Genomic DNA, 14,719 nt, shown 5'->3' with positions numbered 1-14,719 from the left:
GTTAGGAAGACTTACCTTCATGAGTTCAAATCCAGCCTCAGACACTAGCTATGAGACCCTAGGCAAATCACTTTACCCTGTTTGCCTCAGTTTCCTCTTGTGTAAAATGTAAAATCTTTCCTTTTCTGTGAAATCAAGAAGGAAATGGCAAACCATTCCAGTATCTTTGCCAAGAAAACCCTAAATGGCGTCACTAAGAGATGGATGGACATGACTAAAGAATAACAAGGTGATCATACCATTTTACAGTAAGTTTTTAGGAAGATATAATTGAGAAAATTTCTTTAAGTAGGCAGTTAGGTAGCACAGTGGGCATGGAGTCCACCACTAGGCATGGAGTCAAGAGGATCTCAGTTCAAATTTGGATTCAGACACTTTCCAGCTCTGTGACCCTGGCAAATCACTTAACCCCTTTTGCCTAGCCCTTGCCCTTCTATATTAGAGTTGATACTGGGACAGAAAGAAAGGTTTTTTAAAAAGCAAAAAAAGAAAAAGAAAGGAAAAGGAATGAAATGAGATGAAAAGAAAAGGAAAGAGAAGGAAAGGAAAAGAAAAGAAAAGGAAGGAAAAGAAAAGAAAAGAGAAGAGAAGAAAGAAAAGGAAAAGGAAAAGAAAAGAAAAGAAAAGAGAAGAAGAAAGGAAAGGAAAAGAAAAGAAAAGAAAAACATGTTTTTTGTTAGAAGCATTGAGTTTTTACAGGATATTTTGGCCCAGTGTTTGGTTTCAGCCCTAAATGTTTTATCTTCCAATGGTAAACATTAATGACATATTTTCTTCACATGACATATAATATAGGATGATACCAAGTGCTGCGGTGATAGAAATGATCCTGGAAGAAGTATGGCCCCATATCACCTGTAGTGGTGGCTTTCCAAGTACAGTGTGCAGACTGGTAGCATGCCTCAAAGAAAACCCAGGTAGTTCATAGAGTGGTCTGGAGTAAAATTAATGTCTGAACCACTCACGTCCATGTATATTCTCCTCAGGATGACTATTCCCTCTATCAGTGCACAGAGCAAACCTTCCACACCTTAGTATTTAGGATCCTTGACTGAGAGCTTAAAAGAACCTTTGAGGTCATTTGATCCAATCCCCTCATTTTCAAAAAGAAGACTGATGCCCAGAGAGATGAAGTGATTCATCTATAATCAGGCAGGTCATTAGGGAAGCACCAGGATTGGAAATGAGGTCTTCTTACTTCTTACTACAAAACCAGTCCCCTCTTCAGGATCCTATTCAATCTCTTAAGTGCCACTCTTGCCCATGTTTTTGTAATCACTTTTTCATAAAGGATTTTTCTGTCCTGCTGATGACTTTCCTCTAGTTCTTTTGGGTGAATATTTAATATTTCAGTTCTCCAAAAAGGCTTTATAATTCCTCTGACTTCCACTGAGGCAGATAAAACTTCTTCCTCGGTAAATGGCCTTCATGAGTTGTAGATGGAATAAACATTTGCTGGTAGTCATGCCTCTGGTGACAAAAAATGTTTACTATCTAACCCTTGGACTGCTGTACTCAAAGCTGAGTTGGGGTCTAATGTGATTCCTGCTTTATAATCAAGCTCTGGCCCCTCAAATTGTATCTTCCACACAGAGATGAGTCATCCTATTTTTATATCCTCTTATATTTTCTTGGCATAATTTTTATTTAAGTTTCTAAATGCAATCCAGGTAGCTTTCTTCCTTCTATTTGACTCTAATCTCAGCTCAGTGTTCATTTTCAATGTCAGTCCAAGAGATAGGTATTAATAGAACTCAATAGGTAGCCAAGAGCATGTTGAATTAAAATCCTCTCTGGAGGACGTGGACAAGAATGGTACAGGATGAGCAAGCCTGGGTGTGTTATAACCTACTCCTGAAGATGGAGAGCCCTCACTAACAAGATCACAGACACTTCAAAGTTCGGAAGTAGAATTTGTTTTCTAAGAGTCGTTTGTTCACCAAAGACTATGGCCCCAGACATATCTAAAGCATTCTTTCTACTTTAATAATAGTCATTGAAAACCTTAACTGAATCACAGTCAAAATGACTCTTCGTGTAGCTCACAAATGACTATAATACTTTTATGATCAAAATACCTACTGTAAAATTCTTAAGGCAAAATTTAGAAAATTTTATTTTTATGATAATAGCTAGGCTTGTAAAATACTTACCAAATATTATCTCATTTTACCTGCACTATAACTCCAGGAGACAAATGCTATTATTAACCCTCATTTAACAGATGACGAATCTAAGGCAGATTCTGAGATTAGGTGACTTGCCCAAAGTCATATAGCAAGTAAGTTTCTGAGGCAAGACTTGAACTCAGGTCTTTGTGTCTTCAGATTCAGTACTTTGCTGTATCACCTAGCTGCCTTCTGCTTTGACTGAAAAATTCTAAAAGGCAACATGATGCGGTACTAAGAATACATTATTGATAGTCAGGAGACCTGGGTTTGGTTTAAGTCTTGTTCCTGACAATTATTAGCTATCATGTTAAGTCATTCCATTCCATTTCTTCATCTGTAAAAGAGAGATCATAATATGAGGACTCCCTATCTTGCAAGGTTTCATTCTGCAAATTGGCACACTTTACAAGAAACATGGGAGATGCTATAATACAGCTTTGTTTTAAGAGTGTATGCTTCAGTAGTTGGGGAAATGGGCAAAGGGACAAATTTTTATCGGATGGATTTTCTTTCTTTCTTTTCCTATGATCCAAACTATAGATGATGCAGCTTGGTGTCATGGAAAGAGCTCTGAACTAGGCATCAGAGGCCCCAAGGCTGTGTCTTAGCTCTTCTGTTAACTCCCTGTTTGACTTTAGGCAAGTGCCTGAGTCTCATTTCTTGCAAACAGAATTAATATTTGCCTTACAAGGTAAATGTGATGATCAAATGTAATACTATGAGTATTTTGTAATCATAATGCATTATCTAATTCTGATTTCTTGCTGAAGTTGCTGTTGTTTTTACTAATACAATGTGAGAATGGGTTTAACCATGCCATGGACTTTTATGCCATCTGAATGGCAAGACAGTCCAAGGTAGCAGAACTGGCATAGACTAACAGGCAGATGACCTGGTATCTAGTCCTAACGTAGGGATAAGTGATAAGGGATAGAGGGAAAAGTGTGGATTGTCTTTAAGAGGAAAAGAGGAGAATTTGGACACAAACCCTGGGAGAAGATTCTGACAAGGAGAAAAGGATCTTGGGAATTTTTTACTGGAGAGTAACTGTCGTTCTGAATCTGGCTTTGACTGAGCTGGGAAGGATCTTTGCTCTGGCATTTTCAGTGAGATTCCTAATTTTGTGGAAAGGTTAGTGATTCCTGTGTGGGAGTATTTACCTTGGGGTATACTGCCATTCCCTGAAATACAGAGACCATCTGCCTGAGATCCACCTGTCAGAAATCCACTTGGATAAGGTAAATCCCAGGGTTTGGTCATCTGGGACTCTGGGTATCCCTAGGAACAACCCCAGGCTTTGGGTAAGGACTCAATACATCTGTGAGTCCTCCCTCTTTAGCCCTTTTTAGCTAATCCATACTAATAGTATAGTAGGATAGGCAGATAGCTTTTGGGGTCTTAGTTAAGAGGAGGGAGTGATATAAGAAGGGCTTGAGAAGATCAGAAGAGCAGAGCCCATGACGGGGAGTGTAGATTAGTGGTAGGAACTATAGCTTGATAGATTTAGGACCGTATTTGTCATTTTCCTGCCCCTTAATAAACTTGGGTTTAATAATTTCAAGGGTTGTGATTTACTGGCTCTGGGAGGGTTACTAGGTGGGATTTATCATCTCTCATCCATCTAGGAATAATTCTTATTTCACTAGTATATTTCCTGGGGAAAGTCACTTCTCCCTGGGCCTCAATTTCCTTATCTATAAAATAGGGGGGTTGGTAAGTAGATGTTTCCTTTACTGACACATGGCAGCATCTTCTCTTCTCCATTCTCTTCTCCATTCCATATACCACAGTCTGTTGAGTCACTTGGTCAAAAATTTCATCATGTGGTGGACAAGTCTCTTGTCCTGAACCTTTCTGCATCATCTAAGGCTAGTCCTCAGATGACATGCCTTTTTCATCATAAATAAGGACCTGCCAGAGAATGCCCTGTTGTGGCCTAACTTTAGAGAACTCCAACTTAATTCATGGTTTATTTCCTGCCCTTGTGGCAGCAGCCCAGGACCCTGTTCACAAGATACTTATAAATAATTGTGCTGCTCAAGCCAGTCTCTTATTCCATCATATAGGGGATATACCTCTTTGCAGACCCAGCCCTGACTACCTCAACATTCATAGCTATTTAAGACCTACAAAAGAAAGGTCTTGCCACTATTTTAACAATAGAAATGACAGTAAAGAAGTTTCATTACCAATCACTTTGCCATAATGAAAGTCCCAAAGAACGCTGGGCCTTTCAATCTGCCTTGCAGCTGCAATGCATTATCTTCCCTTCTGAAATGTGAGCTCCTTAAGGTCAAGGACTGACTTTTTTAATATGTATGCCTAGACCTTGGCACAGTGTTTGCATACAGCAAATGCTTTATAATTGCATTTTATTTATCCCTTTTTACCTCTGTAATTTTATTTTTATGTCAAAATATATAAAAGATGGACAGTCAGCATCCTCTTTCAAAAGAGATAAGTAAAGCAGGTGATTTCCACTGGTAAGGCATGGAGAAGAAACCCATTTTGAGGTGCCTGAGGGCTTCCCATGAAAATTACAAAATGGTTCCATGGAAACATGTCAAGTCTAAATTGAGCAGACAAGTTGACTCATGCTTTTGTACACATTTCCCACAAGACACCTACACAGATGTGAAAACATGCAGGTACACTTGTTTCCTCTTTTCACATCATCACCTTGCTCTTAAATTATTTCCAAATACCTTCTTCCTATATATAAAAGCAGTAATCCATCACTCATTCATATGTGATACTTTCTGGGTTTTTTATTAATAGTTTTATATATATGTACACATTATATGAAATTATATGAGAAGATTTCAGAGAGGCTCGTTGAAAAGGACAGAACATTTGAAATAAGAAGTCTAAAACAAGAGTCCTGGATATCTGACTCTGAGTAATTGACCTTGTCCAGTTCCCTCAATCAGGCTGTCTGTTTCCTCCTTTGCAAAATGGGTATAATAATCATTGTCTTAATTACCTCATTGGTGATTTACAGTTTTATAAAGGGGAATATGTCACTATTATTAAAGTCCTTCTTTCATATCTCATTATGCCATTGAGGGGGCTTTGGGATCTTGATGGTTATGTCCATGAGGTTCGAGTTCTGAAAGGTCCTACCAAACTAGAAGATTTGGAAGAATTTCAAGTAAATATCTGGCATCCAAGGACTATATGCCTATTTCTAAAAGAACCGTTTTGTAACAACTCATCATCACTAGTGGGCAATGATTGTTTTTTTGGCCATAACTCTTTATAAAGATGGAGTATACCACAGGATGTAAAATGTAGCAGAGGAGGGAATACTCACCCTGTGATTAAACGTAGATCTTGGGAGATAATGAGGAAGCTAAGGAGACACGAATGGATATGTGTGTTATATCAGAATATTAGCTCTGGAAGAGACTTTTGAGGTCATCTAGGTCAACTCCTTCAATTTTCAAAGATGATGACTCTAAGACTTAATTGAAGAAAAATAGCTGTCCCTGGTTACCCAGGTCATAAGTAGCACAAATGAGATTGGCCAGATCTTCTGCCTTCAAATCCAATGATATTTCTACTAATATGATATTGATCTTTCATATATGTGCAGAGCATATCAAGGTTTCCAGATGCTTCCAGGGAGTTCCCAATGAAATGATATAATGTTTGAAGCAGACATGTCAAGTTTAATTTGAATAGACAAGTTGACTCTGACCTTCCGTCTTAGAATCATACTAAGTATTAGTTACAAGGCAGATAAGTGATAAGGGCTAGGCAATTGGGGTTAAGGGACTTGCCCAGGGTCAAACAGCTAGGAAGTATCTGAGGCCACATTTGAACCCAGGACCAACCCTATTGGTGACTTATTCCTACTTTCTATTCACCTCACCCTGACTAGTCTCCCTCTTTTATTTAAGCAAGCATTTGAGTTTCTTCAAGGCCCAATTCAAGATTCACTTCCTTAAGCCATAATATATCTCCTTTCCTAAACTTCTGAACTATAACTAATTGGTTTTGAAGCAGCATGTTGTAAGAATCACCCACTAGGTGAGAAGTTCTAGAGTTGAGCCTCAGCTTTACTATGTATTATTTGACATTGGAGAATGAAATGGCAATCCACACCAGTATCCTTTGCAAGAAAATCCTAAATGGGGTCACAAAGAGTCAGATACCCTTGAAAAATGACTGAACAACAAAAATTTGACACTGATCAAATAATTTCATTTCCTGGGCCTCAAAGTTTTATCGCCTATAAAATGGGCATTCTCTATCACTTTGGTAGTGATACCTGCTCTACCTTATCTTCTATATCTTGCTGCTGAGGAGCAAGGAGATGGACATAATTATGTGTAATCAAGTATATCCCAGTGATTTAGACTGACCAGACACTGAAAAAAATACTGTGGTACTGCCATTTTCCTGATTTACTTCTCACTCTGAGAAGTTCTTTTTCTAGTAATGGCAATTCTGTCTACTATGCCCATACTTTATGGGTGACAAGTATCACTTTCCTGCTAGTGGAATGCCAACATCTCAGATCTCTCCAGTTATGATCCTACCCTGCTGGGGACACTTGTAGATATTACTGATGAAGTCTTTCAAAATTCTCTGTGTCAAGCTGACAGTTGGTGTTAAATATAACAACAAAGATTTTAAATACCTACTTCTTCAAGTAACTCTGCTAGGTGTTGTAGACTCAAAGGTGAAAAACAAAACAAAACAATCCCTGACTTCAGGAAGCTTATACTCTACTAGGGGGAAACAACAGGGTCCAAGAAAAGTTAATATGAATATGTACAAAGTAAATGCAAAGTCTTTAGGAAATGGAGTAAAGAGAACATTAGTTATTTAGGATATCTGGAAAGGTATCATATAAGAGGTGCATCTGAGCTGAGTCTTGATAGGAGCTCAGTATCCCAAGAGCATTTTTTTAAGAAGAAGGAATATTCTAGGCAAGGGAAATAACATTTACAAAGGCAAGGGGCAAGAAGAGAGAGGTTATGGAGAAGAAATAGCAAACACATCCACTTGGCTGGAATAAAGCAAAGGCACACTTGCAGCCAGCTCAAACTGGTTCAGGAGAGTTGATTATCAAATTTCCAATCAAATATCAAATATGATCAAATATCAAATTATTATTAGGGTTATTAGGGTTTAAGTGACCTGTCCAGGGCTATGCCCAAAAGAAGCTAAAAGACTGTCTGCCCTTTGATCCAACCATACCACTGCTGGGTTTATACCCTGTAAGGAAAAAGACTTGTACAAAAATATTGTACTCTTGTACAAAAATAGCTGTGCTCTTTGTGGTGGCAAAAAATTGGAAAATGAGGGGATGCCCTTTGATTGGAGAGTGGCTGAACAAATTGTGATATCTGTTGGTGATGGAATACTATAGTGCTCAAAGGAATAATGAACTGGAGGAATTCCATGTGAACTGGAAAGACCTCCAGGAATTGATGCAGAGTGAAAGGAGCAGAACCAGGAGAACACTGTACATAGAGACTGATATACTGTGGCACAATCCAATGTAAGGGGTTTCTCTACTAGCAGCAATGTAAAGATCCAGGACAACTATGAGGGACTTATGAGAAAGAACGCTACCCACATCCAGAAAAAGAACTGTGGGAGTAGAAACACAGAAGAAAAACAATTGCTTGATCACATGGTTCGATGTGGATATGATTGGGGATGTAGACTCTAGTCTAAGCGATCACCCTAATGCAAATATCAATAACGTGGAAATAGGTCTTGATTAATGACACTTGTAAATCCCAGTGGAATTGCTCATTGGCTACGGGAGGGGGGTGGAGGGAGGAGAGAGAAAGAACATGGATCTTGTAACCATGGAAAAACATCCTAAATTAATTAATTAATTAACCCCTCCCCCCAAATAAATAAATGAAGTGACCTGTATAGGATCACACAACTACCCAGTGTTTGAGGCCAGATTTGAAGTCAAGAAGATGAGTATTCCTGACTTCAAGCCCAGCACACTTTCCACTTTTGGAGTGAGAGTGTGTAGGAGTTAAATAGCTCTTTATTTTCATGCAGGAGATTGAGTTCACATATGTTAGAGCTACCATCAGAAGCTCAGGTTTGCTTCTCTGTTTCCCCCAAGGTCTCCAGACAGTCAAAGGGATAGTTAAAGGTCTGGGCTGGTGCTCAGATCATGCTGTCTAAGTACATTGTGAAAAACTTCCTGAAAGTGTCAGGCTATATAATCAATAACCCCAGCAGGTTTCTTTTTAAAGACCAGAAGACATCAAAAATGCTGATAGAGAAACTGGTCAGAATCCATCCAAATGAGATTCTTGACCCCCCTCATTGGAGGCCAGGTCAGTTGTGTTCAGGGGGAACACCAGGGATGGAAAGAGCTGGCTATTGGTCCTGACACTCTACACAACTATTGACCAGTGCAGTGGCCCAGTCTCTTCCCTGTACAAATTCCAGGCCTGAACCAGGGCATTGCCAAAGGCAAACGTGATCATCTTGGCTTGGAGCTGCTCAGGTCGAGATGGGCTACTGGCCAACTCCATGAAGTACTTTGTGTGGATTGTAATAAAAGTAACCTTTCATGTCATCTCTCATATCCTGAAGATTAATGGTGAAAGGTATGAGGTAGAAGGGGTCTAGAACATGATTCTAGTGGCCTGAACCTCTTCCTGGGAAGCGACTGGCAGCAAAGGATCATTGGTGCTTAAATAGGTCTCCCATTAAGACCACAGATCTGAAGAAAAGTTGATCCTTGATGCTGCAAGGCCAATAATTTGTGTTCAGAGTGAGGTATTAAGAAATCTTCATTTTACACAGCTGTATGGGATTGGCCACAATGACGGGGCAGTACATCTCTCTCTTAGAGATGTCCTTAGGGGAGATAGCCACTTAGCTGCCTCAGTCCAAATTATTAAATTTCCTAGGATTTACACCTGAAAAATCAAATGCTACAAATAAAAACTTGATCTATTGTTTTGTTAGTTTCTAGATTCAATGAAGTGATAGAGAAAATGTATACAATGCAGATTAAATTTAATTATGTATATATATTCTTTTTTTTTTATTTGGAGCTCTAGTTATTTAAAATTTGCAAGCATATCCCAAGAATATATGCTATGTAAGGAGAAATAATATAAAATCAATTCGGGAAGATATATTTTAATAAAATTAGTTGGAGCCAGATGTAGTCAAAGACATTCAAGAGATCTTTTGACCTGTAGCCATGGAAAATCCACATGGTTCATTCTTGGCCTCACAGTGATAAATAGTTTCAACGTTTTTGAGTACAGTAGGGGCTTAGAGACCAACCACATGAAAGAAAGTATAAGAGATCTTGAGACATTTTCACATCTCTATGGATGCCTTCAATGTAATCAGCATTAGCACCTCAGTATCATCTTCCATTTTTGTAGTTATGCATTCCTACCCATTCCTTTTTTCTCTTACCCAGCTGTAGTTAGTGCTTATTCTGTTCTTTTGGTACCTTTTTTATATTCTCCTCACTATAATCCTAGGAGGTAGGGAATAGAAGCGTTACTAATCTATGAATATCAGGATATCAAGGTTCAGAGTGGTTGAAGGACTTGGCCATAGCCGGGCAACTGAAATATGTCAGAACGAAGATCTGAGCCTGAGTCTTCCTCAATCCAAGTCCAAGGCACTTTCCACTTTACCACATTGCCATTAAAGAGAAAAATTGGGGTGGATATGGGGTGAAGGATATTGGTGTCATACAAATTTGAATTCAAACAGTTTTCTCCAGTCACAAATTTAAAGAAGGATGATTACCTGGCACAGCTTGGTGACTGCTTCGGTAGTCTTGAAATCATCCTCCTCTTCGAGGTCATATCGAGTCAGTCTCTGCTTTTCCAGGACTTCATGATAAGCCTGAAATTAATATGAAATAGACTCTTGGTGAAAACACTTGGAACTGTTTTTTGACTTCAGAAATATGGCACTGTTTTGTTTTAGGGATTTTTTTGCCTTTTTGTTTTGTTTTAGACTCTCTTTCTGAGACTGCAAAACACTCAATACTTCTCTAAATTAGACACTTTCATCCTTGGCTCTAAGAACTGTTAGATTTAGTTGGGTAACAAAAATCAAATGAAAGAACTCTTCTCAGAACCACAGAGTAAAAAGAGTAAGAGGTCATTAAAAGTCCATCCAAAAATGCTTATACTTGCAGGTCTGGTTAGAAATGAATAAGCCTCTGATTGCTATGTCTAGATCCAAATGTTCTAGACAGAAAACTTTTGAGTATTTTATAGTACAATGAGAGTCTGGAGGCAGGAGATGGTGGCTCAAACTCTGTTCCATTATCGACTATGTATGAGTATGGTCAAGTCATTTGATTAAGTTTCCTTATCAGTAAAATGAAAAGAGGGCAGCTAGATGGTAGTAGATAGAGTGCTGGATGGAATCAGAAACATTATCTTCCTGAGTTCAAATCTGCCTCAGACACTTGCTAGCGGTGTGTCTTAGGGCAAGCCACTTAACTCTGTTTGCTTCAGTCTGCCAAGACAACCCTAAATGGTATCATGAAGAGTTGGACATGATTGAGAAATGACTAAATTATACCAAAAAAAAAAAGAATTCTACTTGAACTATCTTCTGTATAAGTCAGTCAAAACAAAAGTGGTTTTGTAAGCTTAATAAATCATTGAAATGGGAATGATAATTATTAGGGCCTTTCTCCAGATCTTGTTCTTGCTTATTCCCATAAAAAAAGTGAAATTTGTCTCTATTCCTCATGCTAGCTTGCTTGCAAATATTCACAGAATTACAAAGTGGAAATGAACATCAAAGTCCATTTAATTCAATTCAGGTCCAGAATAAAAATCCTTCTGCAGCCAAAAAAAAACAAAAACAAAAACAAAAACAAAAAAAAAACATAATGTGGCCATCCAACCTTTGCTTGAAAAACTCCTATGAGAAGGAACACACTCTCTCCCGAAGCAATTCACTGCACTTTTGGATAACTAATCAATCATTTTAAAAATCCTTACATTAAGCCTAAATTTGCCTTTCTGTGGGTTCCAAATATTACTCCAGTCTGGTTGTAGTCTAGTTAGTACTTTATAAGCATAATTATATTGTCTTTATGGGCATGGACAACATGGCGCATTGGATAGAGCTTTGAAAATAGATCCTGAGTACTTGGGTTCAAGATCTAGGTAACTACCAGTGTGTCCTTAGATATATCACTTTATCTATAAAATTAGAGATTTAAACTAGAGGATTTCAAGCATCCCTCTAGCTCTGACATTCTAGGTGCCATTCCTTAAGATCCAATTTTCTGGGTTGTATGTTAATTCTAATATTCTATAGTATATGATAACAGGTTTCTGGTGCTCTAATATTTTAAGTTGTATATTAAAAGGTCCCTTGCCAGTCAGTTCATGCATTATCCTTCTAGCACCAATAGTCTCTTTTCTTTGTTAGAAGAGCCTTTTAGCCTTTCCAATCAACATTCTATTTTTGAAGGTCTTTCCCAGTCATTCTTTACTTCGAAGACCTCCAGATCATCACCACAGATAAATAAAACATGATGATATATCCCATTTGCCTTTTGTGATCAATAAACAGCTGCTATTCTAAATTCTTGCCCTATAAAGGCCAGGTTTGCTTGAGACTTTGTGAGAGTCAAAGGGAGCTTTACAGTTGAGGTATAGTAATTGCATTAGTTAAATCCCCAAATGAAATTATAAACCTACCACTATAACACCAACAGGAAAATTGCAAAAGGAGGAGGGGGACCTGGGAGTCGAGTCACATTGAATACACACAATTAGTTTTAACTACAATCTAGCCATTTTTTGAAATTTAAGGTGAGAGTATTTGGGGTATTTTGTAGCAGGAGGTGGTCAGGAAACAAATACTTTTAAGTGAATGTTCTTGGGGCTAGTCGTGACTCTCGTGCATTATTTCTGTTCTTGAAAATGAAGGATGGATTTAAAAATAACTCAGGAGGTCGGTGGCGCACTAGCAATTATCAAAGAAGCAGCGCTCGCAGCATGCCACGCTCGGTCTTGCTATAAGCAGTACCTGGTTATTAGGAGAGAGAGGCTGAATTCCACACTCTGATATTGATCAGGTATTAAGGAAGACACTTTGAATTTCAGAGTATAACATCTATTTTCAGAAAGGAATGGAGAAATCAGTGAAAAGGAATGAGAATCCGAGTCATCGAATCGTAAAATTTCATTCAGAAAGCCTCTCATTTGCTGTCAAATCCAAGTTATCACTGAGGAATTTTTTTAGTCATATCCAACTATTTGTGAACCCCATTTGGGGTTTTCTTGGCAAAGATACGAGGATGTTTTGTCATTTCTTTCTCCATCTCATTTTAATGATGAGTAAACTAAGACAGATAGTTTAAGTGACTTGCCCAGTATCACATAATTCCTAAGTGTCTGAACTCAGGAAAATGAATATTCCTGACTGCAGATCCAGCAGTCTTTCCACTGCACCATCTAGCAGCCCTAGTCCAAATTATACCCATAAAAATATCTCCACTACAAAGTACCTAACAAAAGTTCAGATACTATCTGCTTAAAGACTTTGTGTAAGGGGGAGCTCATCACCTCAGTAAGCAGTCAGTTCTATTTTTTGGATATCTCTATTGTTTTGGATATCTCAATTGTTAGGAGTTTTTTCCTGACATCAATACTAAATTTATGTTTCGGTAACGTGTATCCACTGCTTCTGCTTTGGACTTCTAAGGCTACACAGAACAAGTCTAATAAACCCTTCAAATACTTGAAGATAACTCTTATGTCCCTTTGGCTCCTCTCTTCTCTGGAGTAAACATTCCTAGTTCCTTCAATTGATCCTCTTATTAACTAAACTCAAGGCTCTTGACCATTCTAGTCTCTCGTGTGAGCAGAGGAGCCTGAGGGAAAGCAAAGTATTCAGAGAGAGTGACAGGTGAAATAACTAATTTTGTAGGATCGTGAGGTCTGAGAACTAAGACAAAAATCTAGTAAATGTCTGAGGTCAGATTTAAACTCATCTTTTTAACTCCTGAACTGGCACTCTACTGCATTGAAGAGCAGATCTGAGATTTGAAGGCAGGTCCCTTGTTCCAAATCCAATGTACTTTATTTTAATTATGCTGGAAGATGGTTGGAATCAGGCCATTTACAAAGATCCTAGATTTCAGCTAGCTTCCTAGATGTACATAAAGAAGCATTAAGAATATGGTTAAGTGAAGTTATAGATAACTTGGCCATTATCTAAGCCTAAAAGTTGAAAAGGAATTGCTGCTCTTCATTGGTAAATGATAGTTCCTCACTAAGAGTTTCCTATATCAAGGAAGTAGCAGGACCTTTCCTTATGACTCCAAGTTGTTTCTCAGCCCACAGGTGTAATAAATCATTTATAGGAAGAAGCAAATATTTGTGTGATCTTGAAGGTCCTGGAATACATCAATGACTTTAGCCTTGATAAATGTGGAATTGTCTCTGTTAAAGATAATCCTTTGAGTAGATAGCAGAATTATTCTGGGCTATCCATACCTGTAATGTTGTCCTTTCTCAACCTTGCCTCCTGGCTTCTTTTAAGACTTAACTAAAATCCTACCTTCTACAGGAAACCTTTTCTGATTCTCCTTAATTCTAGTTCCTTGCCTCTGTTAATTATTTCCAATTTAACCTGAAAATAGCTTGTTTGTACTTATTTGTGTGTTGTCTCACCCATTTTGGCAATGATGAAACACATAAGAGCAGAGGATTGCATTCCTGTGTATACCCAGCAGTTAACACAGTGCCTGATTCTATTATGAGGAAAACCAGGGAAGTTGACTTAAATATTAAATGTGGACTCAGTGGGGTGGATAGGAGACAGGAAGGGACAATGGGTAAGACTTTACAAGCCAGGGAACCAGGTTTAACTATAAGGGAATGACCATTGACTGAAATGGCAGTTAAGCCAGACCAACTGTTACTCTGCCCCACCCAGCCTGGAATAAATTCAGATTATTACATACACTCAATGAGGACTTTGGATTACTAAAATCACATAGGGAAACAGTTTAATTATAATTTGAGGGGATTGGAAAGGGGGTTAGGTGAAGCTATGACTAACAACCCAGAACTGGAGTCAAAGGGGTAAAATCCCCAGCTTACCTGGCTTCTGCCAGGTTTTGACAGCTTAGCTAAGGACCTGAGAAAGAGGGCTTGAACTTGGGGTCTCACAACTATTCCAGAGATGTTTTCAGGATGCCAGGAACCAACTCCTCCACAGCTGATCATCCAAAGTAACCAGGTAGGGAGAGATGTCTGCAAACTGTCCACCAGATCACAGGCCACTTCCCTACTCAGTGTTGACTTGCAGGATTGAGGTCTTCTGCCTTTTCAGCCTTCACCAATCTCCAAGATCCCAGGTCAAAAGGGACTGCAGATTGCACTTCTGCTCTGAACCCCTCACAGCACAGCAGTCTGTCAGTTGCCCAGCACTTCCTCTCTACCCTCTACATTCCATTCAGAATGTCCATGACTCCTAGCAAAGGCTTTTCCTAACATGCTTACAAACAAATCTGCTTTTAAACTATACCTATTATAATTCTTAGC

General features: G+C 38.6%; 1 protein-coding gene across 1 annotated transcript in view; it reads right to left on the bottom strand.

The window, feature by feature from the left end:
* Nucleotides 1-14,719, bottom strand: part of EVC (EvC ciliary complex subunit 1) — a 108,618-nt gene that overhangs the window by 36,011 nt on the left and 57,888 nt on the right. The window contains exon 11 of the mRNA XM_044680251.1: nucleotides 9,939-10,037. Within this exon, the coding sequence (XP_044536186.1) occupies nucleotides 9,939-10,037 (99 nt within the window). The remainder of the gene's footprint in view (nucleotides 1-9,938; nucleotides 10,038-14,719) is intronic.

Source organism: Gracilinanus agilis, chromosome 6, assembly GCF_016433145.1.
Source record: "Gracilinanus agilis isolate LMUSP501 chromosome 6, AgileGrace, whole genome shotgun sequence".
NCBI classification, from domain to species: domain Eukaryota; kingdom Metazoa; phylum Chordata; class Mammalia; order Didelphimorphia; family Didelphidae; genus Gracilinanus; species Gracilinanus agilis.
Note: the sequence above shows the minus strand (reverse complement) of the source record. Positions and strands in the feature narration are given on the sequence as shown.